Raw genomic sequence first — 11,774 nt, forward strand, 5'->3', positions numbered from 1 at the left:
TATGACTCAAACAAAAAAAAAGCTATATGGTCTTCAAATATTAGAACTTGAAATGTCTCTGCCCAGAGTGAGAGAGGCTAGATTCACCATTATATTTAACTCTATTTTTTGTGTAAAATGGGTCAAATTTGTCCTGTACATCTTGGACCTCAAAGAAACTAACCCTCTTTGTTTAAAGAAGCTAAGCTTTTAGAAGTTACCACATTCAAGTAAGGAGGCTGTTGATCTCCTGTATTTGTTCTGGAGGGATGAAATATCTGTTCAGTGTTTATTAGACTTTACCAGCTTAAAATATGTCCTACAATTCTGATTAGAAGCTTCCCATACCAGCCAAATCCAAAAGCTAACAAGATTTCCAGACAAATCAAATGTTTGAGAAAAGTTTGGTCCAGTTTATAAGTTCTCTGAAAAGGCCTGAATGATGAATCGTTCCATCTGTTGGGCATTTCACTCACTTCATACAGCCAGGCATGCTACGTTCCTCCTGTAATGGAATTTCACTCTTCTCAAGCATCAGCATATTGGCACACCAGCATCTCAACTCTCACTTCATTCATCTGCCACCTCAAAAAGCCTTAAAATAGGTTGTATGCCACTGGTGAATTACACCATAAATTCACTGAATATATCTCGAAACTTCTCCAAGCAGTTTACAAATTTGACCATACTGTCTTGAAAATATCATAGGAGAAATCTAATATAGTCCAAAGTTCCAAGCATAATGATTAGCACATTATTTCTTGGTGTATTTAAATTATAATTCAATCAGGGAAGAGGCTATGAACAAGATTCACACCTGCATGCACAAATCAATTAAACCAAGATAAAGAGACTATAATCTAGTTCCAATCGATCAGGTAAGAAAAAACTTTTCTCAGACACTAAGCGACTGAGTTTTAGGTTCATTAATTGTTATGAATTATCTAACCTAGAACTCACAAATTAAACGACCGATTGTGAATAATCCTTCGAATCCTATACTTGATACAGGAACAGACTTGGCACATGCTATTGTTACTCCATCCTTCACCCAAAAGGCGCTTCGCAATAAGCAGAGTTGACAGCACAAACTCTGTTTATTAACAAGGACTCATAAAATTGACAGGACTAATAAAATTGACAATTTCATGTTAATTATGTAGTCCACTTTTTGTAGTGATAAAAATTTGTATTTTTGTAGCAAGCCAATTGCAGCCCCAGCAAATCATCACATTAATTCTATTGACAACTGAAATTAGATTGATTGCCCCACAATGAATCGACCATTTTGAGCTATTTACACTTGAGAAAAATATACTGAGACAAAATTTTACAAAACATTTCACCCGTCATCTTGTAGTATTCAACCAGTCCCCATTTCTTCACCTCCCATTCAATAATATGATTTCTGTGACTTGCAAACATATAACCATGATCTGTCTCTTCAACGTTGCACCTGGATACCATGCTTATACAACTGTTATATTGATGCATCCCTTCTGCTCTGCAACTGCATGGGTCTTGCAATTGCTATGAATATGATTCTTAGTAAATGAATGAAAAAAATACAGGGAAACTGAAACAAGTTAACTATATCACAAAGTGAGACCTCAAAAAGGAATGTGTTATTAGTATACTCTCAGACTGCTCAAGCCTTATATTAATTAACCTTGTTACCAAGCCTTGTAATTTTTCCTACGGACCCCATCTGCATCACTGGTATTACCAACATTTTCATGTCAGGTGCAAAATGATTAAGGTTAGATCATTGTGGAGGATAATGAGTCGTAATTATAAGATAATGGTTTTCATTTGCCCGGCGATACAGAAGTGCTGAAGCTTCCAGCCTGTTTGACAGTAAAATTTGGAAAAAAAAAGATTTCAAGTCAATACCGGAAAAAAATTAATCATAATAATTCCATACTAAAGATTAGGTGCTCCTCAAAAGCACTTTCCTGCAACGAAAAACCTATTTTTCATACCAACAAGAAAAATTACTTACCACCCAGGATGGACAACCCATCGACCTGTTTGCACAGCCCAATTCACCTGCAGTACGCAAAACACAGTCCAACATTATCAGGTGACTGCTTTTCCATATGGCCACATTTCTCTCAATATTAGGATGACATACCTTGTCAGTTCCAGGAGAAAGGGCTACAACATGAGTAACTTGTTCATCAATTTGAGTTGTGCATACAGCCCCAAATTGTTCAGCCATTTGCCATAGAGGATGAAGATGCGGCTGAGCTTCACCAACAGGAAAGACTCTGCTAAAAACAACTTTACAACCCATTAGAATCTTCCGCTGTTCTGCTGCAAGAAAATCCCGAACATCCACTTCATGTAACAACTTGCTTGAGAAAAAATTATGGTGGATTTTCTCAATCACCTGTTTTACATTGAAAAGAATTGACATTAGCAACAGAGGTAACAGATTAAATCTTAGAAAATATCCGTAAATAATTAACATAACCTAATTTCTAGCAACTTACTGCTAAAGAGGATGCTAGTGTTCCATCCTCTGCTCTTTCATCAACATCTGCTTCTAGCAACGATTGACCTGCTAGCCCAAATTGACGTCTACTACATGGGAAATACATGTACCTGCACATGGCAGTCTCCACATTAAGAAAAAGAATTGCACAAACTCTGCTTGCCACTTGGCATTATGGAAAACTAAATTGTGCAATCAAAAGCTCTGACTGCTAGGGTAGACATGAATAAATGTACCTCTCGACCACAATTAAATTGTGCCTATGATGAGGCCAAACCCTTGCTGAGTCATCAATAATAACTACTGCAGATTCCATCCCCAATACACCATCTAAATCTTTACTTTTAGGTGGCCTATCATCACCATCTACATCTGCTTCGTCACCTTTCGAAATAACACGTCCTGCAAACAAAGTCCCCGTAGGATCTAGCAGTTTTGCCATTTCTGTGGCATAAACTTTGTTGCCCATTGTGTAAACATGTAGTTCGTACAACTTGCTTGCCTGCACCACAATGGCATATACCATAAGAGCATGAGATCAGTTCAAAATATGTTTTTGTCTAGTTAAGTTGGTGAATACTCCAACTGAAAAAGGGTTATAGTTTATGGTGAGAAAACTGCAAATTGCAAAGGGCAATATACAATTCAAAATTTACTAACCCTGTCCAGAAAATTCCAGATACCAGGCCGCAATTTAGTCCACATTCCCATGTAAGGAAAGCGAAAGAGATGACGATAAGGCCTCTCTCGGTCTAGTTCTTCCTTCTTTCTCAGAATTTCTTCATGCACGGGATCAACTTCAACAAACTATTCGAACAAAACAAACCATTAATTAGAAAAAGATGTGCAATTGTATGCTTGATTAATTTCTTACACCACCCTAACCCACCCTCAACTCATTTATATCCTTATTCTCAAAGATCCTCCGTACATAGGAATCACCAAATTAACTTGACGATGTTTGTTACCTTTGCTGAATTCAGAAGTGTATGATCAAGGTCCAACACAAGGCAAAGTTTTTTGGCATGGAACATCTTATTCTGCTCTTCAATTCTTCGTGCCCGTTCCTGATGAATAGCAAGGCGCTGCTCTTCGCTATAGCCTTCCAGGAAATGATCCAAATCTCCCCATGGATGGAGCTTATTTTGGACATTTGCAATACTTTCATCTGGGACACCCTGTGAAGAAGAAGAGACCATGTTCATATCTCCCATATCTTGTTTACCTTCTGTTTCATAGAACTGGAATGATCTTCCCAGCTTGCTATTTTCCAAGTCGAGATAATCAGTTTCCATCTTTGACTTGTCAATGCATAACTGTGAAGAAAGGGCCTGTAATGTTTTCATATCAGATTTTCCAAGCATTTCAGCAATGTGGACAAGCTTTTCTTTGAAGTTTTGTTCAATGTTAGGCAAGCTAGGAACTTGGGTTAACTTTGGAGTTGAATCTACAGCAGGTCTTGATGAAGTGATATGGATCTCTCTGGTTATTGGGGCACAAGCATTAGTAGTTCCATTCATTTTGAAATCCTCACAGCCTGAATTGATTGGAAGAATGCGGCGCGGATCGCGAGGCTTCATCTGCCGTTTCTGAACCTCTCCAGCCTGCCAAATCAGTACAAATTTGCTGTAAATACTTACTGCCAGTTCAAAATGCACACAAAACATGAACCATGTGATAGCTTAAAAAATGATATTTCCACAGACCACATGGAATGAATCGGAAAGCTTCTAATAGAATTTGTGTGTTCTTTTCTGAATCTGTAGTCCAGATCATATTTAGTGATCAATCTCCAGCATTGGGAGAACAAGCTGAGTAGGAAAAATTGTACATCACAGTGTGATGTGACATGTAGATTCAAAAAATTCCACACAGTTTTTACCAGAAGCATTCTGATTCATTCAAGAACTTTTTGAAGTCTTCTTTGGAAGCTTAGAAAAATATTATTAGTCATTTGAGCAAATGATGACTCCAGACACAGTTCTCATAGCCCAAGCCTCACACAATCACAATAAGGTATTAGAAAATATAAATAATTACATCATAGATGAGCTGAGCTGCAAATCTGTGATGCTTTAATGAAAATGGAGATATATCACTCTTTTAGTTCCAATGCCGATTCTTACCGTAGAAGCGGGTTGGGAAGCAGGCTTTGAAGTAGCCAATTCCTGTGATAACTGCTGTTGTAGATCAGGAACTTTTATTAAGCCAGGATTAACTGCCATCTCTTTTCCCGTTGTGTGCATTAATTCTCCAGTAGGAGCTGAGGGAGGATTTTTCTCTTGATATTGCTCGGTCTTCTGAGCAGCCTGAGCTGACAAGCTCTCTTGTCCATTCTTGAGCAGGCTCATAAGCATAGTTGGGTTGACAGCTATATCTTTCAGCACAGAAGGTATTATAGTAGAGATTGAATCCACTGAATCATGCATCTGCTGACCTTGACCAGTTATATCTACTTCTAATCTTCCAACTCTCTCTTCCTCACTTTGAGACTGTATCGTGAAACCTAAATTACCATCAATGGTATTTGATTGAAGTTGATTGCTTCCATAGGCAGGGTTGTCTGACAAATTTGCCTGATAAAAAGATTCAGTCTTCAGTCTCTTGTTTAAATTTCCATTTTGAATAATTGGGTGCTCTCCATCTGCATCTTCAATGCTATTATAATCACTTGGCAAATCAATGGGTCTGATAACGGTTCCTGTGCTATCTACTTCCATTTCTAATGTTTGATCCCAGTCACTAGATGATGGAATAACAGTGTTTTCCTCCAGCCATCCTCCGCTCCCAGACATCATCACTGGAAAACTAGTGGCAAACAAATGGTGAGGGGAGTGATTCCTTGGTCGCTTATGATTACAATCCTCAATAAGATCAACATCGACCTTATGCTTCCTATTTAGTGCTACCTCTTCAGCCTGTTCTTTTGTAATGACATTAGATTCAATCTGGCAAGGCTGCGTATTCAGATCTACCGTACAAAACTCTGATTCAGTGACTCTACGCCTAGGATCTCTGCTCTTTGCTAGAGCTTTTCTAGAAGTGACAGATGTTGAATTTATTAATCTCCTTAATTCAACTGCATCCATACTATCTTTAGACTGAAAAATCGGCAGTTCAAGGTTCCCGGACGACCAAGTTTGAATTCCTGGCTTCACATCTCGGGATTCAACATCTGAGTTCACGGAAGGACCACAATCTTTAGCTGACAAAGACGACAAATTTCCATCGAAACCTGTGGGCCTCATTTCTCTGTCCTCTGTAACTTGTTTAGGAAATGTATTGGCAACATACGAGGATACTTCCAACCCTTGATTACTTGCTTCTTCCTCTTCGTTATCCTCTGATGGAGTAGGGCTTGGTAGCCTATTATTGCTAAAAAAGGTTTTCCGTCCAAATTTCTCTTGATAGTATGTAACTGCATTCACAGGTTCAGATGCCCAAAATGCACTTTCATCTGTTTCTTCTTGAATGCCTCTACCAAATGGAATAGATGGTTTCCGAGAGGATTGGCTTTCTACAATACAATTCAAACTTTGTTGATTCCAATCTGCTGGGGAACTCTCACGAGTGGGCGTTGGAAGGTTTGAATCATTAAGTTCATCAGTATCCTCTTTCCATAGCTTGAAAGTGTCGTCAGAAGATCCAGCACCGCCAACACACAAACTACTATTGCTGGAAGCTCGACTATCACTGTTACTAGAAGCTCGACTATCACTTTCTGTTAATGCCAATCGTTGGGTATCGTCATTAGGTTCAAATTTTCTGGAGTTATTTGTTATTTCATTTGAACTGTTCGAGTGATCAACTGATTTTGTAGAAGTCTGAGTTGTCAGATTAGTATTGTGTGAGACTCTTTGCCTTTCTTCTGATTTGAAGGTACTTTCCATACTAGCGTGCGTTGCAACCGCACCTTGCTTTCCCTTCTCTCCCTGAGCGGTATCAGCTTTAAAACTTCGATTACCTGACGAGACCGATCCCAGCATGGACTCCAACTGTAAGGACATAAGAAAAGTACATCAATGGGAAGGTTAAATAAATGTGAATGTCCGCTATCCAGTGAATTAATAAGAAGTTTCATGTAGCTCACCTCTTTGATTTGTTTATTTGTAAAATGTTTCCGAGCTTTAGTACTTACAAATTCCAACAACCTAGCCAGAGAAAGAATGTAACAAGTTTTCAATTGTATTGCATATGAAATCCAATGGAAAAAATCTATTTTCAACTGTTACTAAGTTAAATTACCTTGGAAATGCACTTTTCTCCTGCTCCTGCTGTTTAGGACTTCCTGTTTTATATACCTGCATAACCATTGACGCACTTTCTATAAGCATTCAAATAAGCTGGTTAACCAGCCTAATTTTTGGAGCACACTAAAAAACTGCAAGAACGGTCCTTATTATAGAGTAGAGAGGATGATAATCCTTACTGCGTATGTGGCACGAATCCCTGAAAAGATTTGTTTAACAATGCCAGAAACACTATTAGAATGCACCTCCATATTCATTCTAATCAGATGCTCCAAAGCTTTCCGAAGTTGATCACAAACACCTATGAATGACCTGCCACAATAAGAACATTATTAGCCTAGATTGATCCAGATTAGAGAAAGTTATATTGAACTGCTAATAGGCATAGTTCCCCACTGTTGCATGAATTCAGGCACATAATTGCCACCGTTAGCCACCTTCTGTACATAGCTTGCTTGGATTGACTGGTGGTGTTCTCATTAACTCTGTGTTTTAATAGATTGCAATCCCTTAACAGAGAACTTTGTGTAGTGCATCAACAAAAATACTAATCATTAAGCTAAAACTTACTTCTGAGCATCCTTGACTGTCACATTCTTGAGCATTTGACCAATAGCAGCAACCATTTTTTCCCTGTTATCCCTGTCCTGATCCTTCGACCCATGTTTTCCATCTATGCTTCTTTTAAACCCAATTGTATGTCTCGCTGACCCTCTGTCGAAATTCACCCCCTGTTTGGAAGTCCGAATAGATTCTGTCTTGTTGTCGTATCTCTTTGCAACAACAGCATCGTCAGAATTGTCCGATCCTACTTCAATCTCCCCTTCCTCCAACTCCCCCTCTTCCTTTTCATCATCATCGCCATCTCCTGGAACCTCCAATTTTTCATCATTATCACAAAGCGTAACCGTGCCCATTTCTTTCTTTTTACTCTCTACAGTGCCTGCACAAGATTCTTTCTTTGAGCTCTCTCCACTTCCACTGCTGTTGGGAGCCAACATCTTGATTACCCTAACACTATCATCACTGTCAACGGAATCCGAAGATGAGCTAGAAATAGTAATCCAGTCATCATTTTTGCTAGTAACATATTTCCTGCCATTTCTAGGGTTTTCAGATCTCGATGCCCCTCTAGCAGTTTTCAATTTCTCATCCTTGTATTTGGCATTGTTGTTATAATTAGTGTTATTAGTGTTTGCGGGCTTGCTCTGCACTGCCTGAGCCCATGCCAAATTATAAAGGTCGGGGTTATAGCTACCATTGGAAGTAGTATAATGCAAACCCTCCCTCCTCCACTGACCACCAGTTTGCCCTTGATCCATGAATCTAGGGCTATCCTCCCTTCTGCCAGGCTCATTCCAATACCTAGAAGCAGCCAAGTCATTCAAACTCGCCTTTCTCTGTAAGGTCGGCAAATTTTCCTCACCATTATCATCAAAACCATCGTTAGAAGCGTCTGCGATTTCCCCCTCCTCGATTTCTTCTATTGGGTTACCATTTTCACCGGGGGAAACCATTTTTGTTAGGTTTTCTCACTAGAATAAACCAATTTCGCTACCAAAAAACACGATTATTTCCACAACACAAACAAAATGGTATTAGGGTTTCGCAGAGCCAAATCGATTGCCCGCAACCTCAGGGATATTGATTCTTATTTAAAACTGAAACAAACTTCGGGATCTGGGTTTCCATGAAACACAAAAAGCCATTACCCAAAGCAAGTTTTTCTTTTCCAAAGTTCGAGCCGAAAGGTTAAATGCCCTCGTTTGATGTTTGTGAGAACCAAATTTCACCGTTTTCAAACGGTTTTCTGATTATAATAACCCAATCCGTTTTGTTTAAAATCAGAATGCAAAATCTTCCTTGAGACAAATCTCCCCCCTTTCGCTGTTGCTCCCGGGCACCCCCTCGAAGATTGAAATTTGATGCACAATTGATAATTCGCCTTCAAAACAACACAGGACAATTATATAGTGCTCATTTAGAGTTGCATCTGACGGCTGCCTTTTCATGCTTGAAATCGACACATCTGAACCGTGGGTAAGACGGTCCTTCAAAAGAAGCAACTACCGAAAGAACGGAAAAGAATTTAGCCTGAATTATTTTACAGCCCCGTATCCTTTACGACTTGTGATGTTACTGTTAATTCACAGGCTAGGGTTAATTGTTTTCCGTTTCTGGGATTTATGATGTGGCCGTGTCTGAATTATCGCGCGGAGCCTGCAGTTCCAACACGTGTGATAGGAATTGCAGTGGCATTTTTCTTTTTTTAGTTTTTGTATTCAGCTATCTTTCCTCTCTTCTCTGATGCGTGGCATTGTTTACACTTGGTATTTAGGGGAATATTAAAAAAATTCTAAATAGTCTCTGGGTAAGGTTACAAATCAATCTAGTAAGGGTCATTTTATGGAGCTCCATTTTTTAGGCTGAAACCTCTTTGGCTAAAGATAGATATCTTAAATTGAAATATATGGTATAATTTGAGTAATGTAGATAGATAGATAGATAAAAATTTAACGTCCACGAGGCCAAAAATAGCCTATGGGACAGTAAGACAACTCAAGCAGACTTAAGTAGCGTTGTTCGCCTCTTGTGTATGAATTCTTCTATCACAAATTCTTTATCTGTTGGTTAGGTCAAAAAATTAATTTGAGTAACAAGTACTCTTCTATCACAATTTATTTTTCCATTGATTGGATAACAGGATTAACAGGATTATAATTTAGAGAAATGTGGATTACTCATGTGTTTTAGTTAGGTGGATAGTGAGAAATATAATTTGAATAGCACAAAGCTCTTCTATCACAAATTATTTTTGTGTGGTTGGGTCAAAAATATAATTTGATTTTCGATCACAATTTCTTTTTTCATTGGTTGGATAATAAGAATTAGGATCAAATTGGAACCCTTCTTATATATCATGTATTTTAGTTGGGTGGATATTCAGAAATATAATTTAGAATCAAGTCGAAACCCTTCTTATATATCATGTATTTTAGTTGGATGGATAGTCAGAAATATAATTTAGAATCGGGTTGGATAATCAAGATTATAATTGGAGAGAACTGCAGATTACTCTTCTTATATATCATGTGTTTTAGTCGGTTGGATAGTCAGAAATATAATTTGAATAACACAAAACTCTTCTATCACAATTATTTTTCCGTGGTTGGGTCAAAAATATAATTTGAGCAAAACAGTGCTCTTCTATCACAATTTCTTTTTCACTTGGTTGGATAGAACCAGGTTGGATAAAAAGAATTGGAATTTGAGAGAAAGTTAGATTACTCTTCTTATATATCATGTCTTTTAGTTGGGTGGATAGTCAGAAATATATTTTTTTAGTAGGATTTAGAATCAGGTTGGATAATCAAGATTATAATTTGAGAGAAATGAAAATTGCTCTTCCTATATATCATGCGTTTTAGTTGGGTGGATAGTCAAAATATAATTTAGCAATAAGATATTGCACAATTTTTTTATTAGTCAGATTCTACACAAATTTTTATTGTGAAAAACAAGAAGTTATGCCCAAGAAAATATATTTTAGATGAGAACCTAACATATCTCTTTTGTGTGAGGTTGTGGTGAGGAAGTGCCCACTTGTACTACGAGAACCATAGACATTGTCCTCAAATAATCAATGTTATCACACTTCCACAATCCATATCAATGTCTTCTTTTTTGTTCACAATAGAATGGAGGTCTTGGGTTTCATAAATTCCAGCTTCACAAATAATAGTAATTAATCATAAAACATAATAAATAATCACAAAAAATGTCTTTTTGTTAGTAATTGAAAAAAAATCATTCAAGATTTGTAATTTTTTAGATAAATCTATATTTTTATTTTATTTTTAATATATTAAATTTAGAATTATATAATTTATTTTATTTTATAATATGTTGAGGTGTTTAAAAAGTATACAAGAATTGCTACTTTGTTACTTTTCATATTGGTTTATTTATGCATTTTATAATAGGGTTAATATTTTTATTTTTGAAATTTTACTTCTATTTATAAATATTTTTTATTAAAAAAAATAAAATTATCTATTTAATTATATTTTTGCTTTAGAAAAAATGTGTTTATACTTTTGATTTTATGTAATAGTTTATATATAATTGTAATTTCATCTAAATATCATAAAATTTGAGAAATAAAAATTTTAATAGTATATTATTATTTCTCTTTTCTGGTGTGATTCCAATTATTGATGCAAAAATATGGCACACAATAGAATATGCATCTCTCTTCTTTCTTATTGTCAAAAAAGATGTTTCACAACATAATATTCATTATAGTAATAATTTAATCTAATTTCTTTGAATGTACAATTATCACAATATTATTTTATTTGTTTCTTCAATCGCTAACAATAATCTCTTTCAAAAATAGTTCTACAAATAAGTTGATAGCAAATTAAAATAGTTGCTAAATTTCAATAAAAAAAGAAGCAACATGTTTAAGTGTGAACAAAAAATAGATCTTGAATACATGAGTTCTCAATAACATCATCTTAATTTTATAATTTAAATTAAATTCAATAAAATTCATTTTATATAATTTGCATAAAATTATTGCTAATAAGTTAGTTGAAATAAAATTTGTTATAAGACATTATGGTGAAGAGTAAAGAAGTATACAAGAGTGAAATTTTGAACCACAACTAGAGGTAGATATAGAAGCGGGATCTTTACACAGATCAATTGAATAGGAATGGCAATCAAAATAATAGGAACTTGTCAACTCGATGAGGGGAAGAGATGGACAAGAAAATTCCCATGGAGGTTTCTAGGGAAAGGGTCGATCAAGGTTGGTATGATAACATGCAACTATAATCAAAATAGGGGAATTATGAGAGCTAGGACAACCTTCTTGAGGCATATAGACCACAATGGGTATTTGAACGCAATCATTGGAAAGAAAAAACTCATCCAATTGTTCAAAAAGAATTGGAAAGACAAAACACATTCAATTTTTCATAAAGGACAAGGAAAGAATATACAAATTGTCGAGTGCAACAAAGGGGAGATGAGTGCAAACT

At 36.4% G+C, this 11,774-nt stretch overlaps 1 protein-coding gene across 1 annotated transcript; it reads right to left on the minus strand.

Moving 5' to 3' along the window:
• Nucleotides 1-1,216: 1,216 nt before the first annotated feature.
• CPL3 (C-terminal domain phosphatase-like 3) lies at nucleotides 1,217-8,661 on the minus strand. Its single transcript, XM_089800978.1, has 12 exons — nucleotides 7,297-8,661; nucleotides 6,906-7,038; nucleotides 6,722-6,777; nucleotides 6,567-6,627; nucleotides 4,603-6,471; nucleotides 3,445-4,080; nucleotides 3,137-3,283; nucleotides 2,713-2,978; nucleotides 2,475-2,586; nucleotides 2,114-2,371; nucleotides 1,982-2,028; nucleotides 1,217-1,826 (listed from the first exon to the last, which is right to left on the minus strand). Exons 1-12 carry the CDS (start codon nucleotides 8,241-8,243, stop codon nucleotides 1,745-1,747), a joined length of 4,614 nt encoding a protein of 1,537 aa, XP_089657104.1. The 5' UTR covers nucleotides 8,244-8,661; the 3' UTR covers nucleotides 1,217-1,744.
• Nucleotides 8,662-11,774: the final 3,113 nt, after the last annotated feature.

This window comes from Cupressus sempervirens, chromosome 9, assembly GCF_028749045.1.
Source record: "Cupressus sempervirens isolate cs-2001-9-10 chromosome 9, ASM2874904v1, whole genome shotgun sequence".
Taxonomy (NCBI): domain Eukaryota; kingdom Viridiplantae; phylum Streptophyta; class Pinopsida; order Cupressales; family Cupressaceae; genus Cupressus; species Cupressus sempervirens.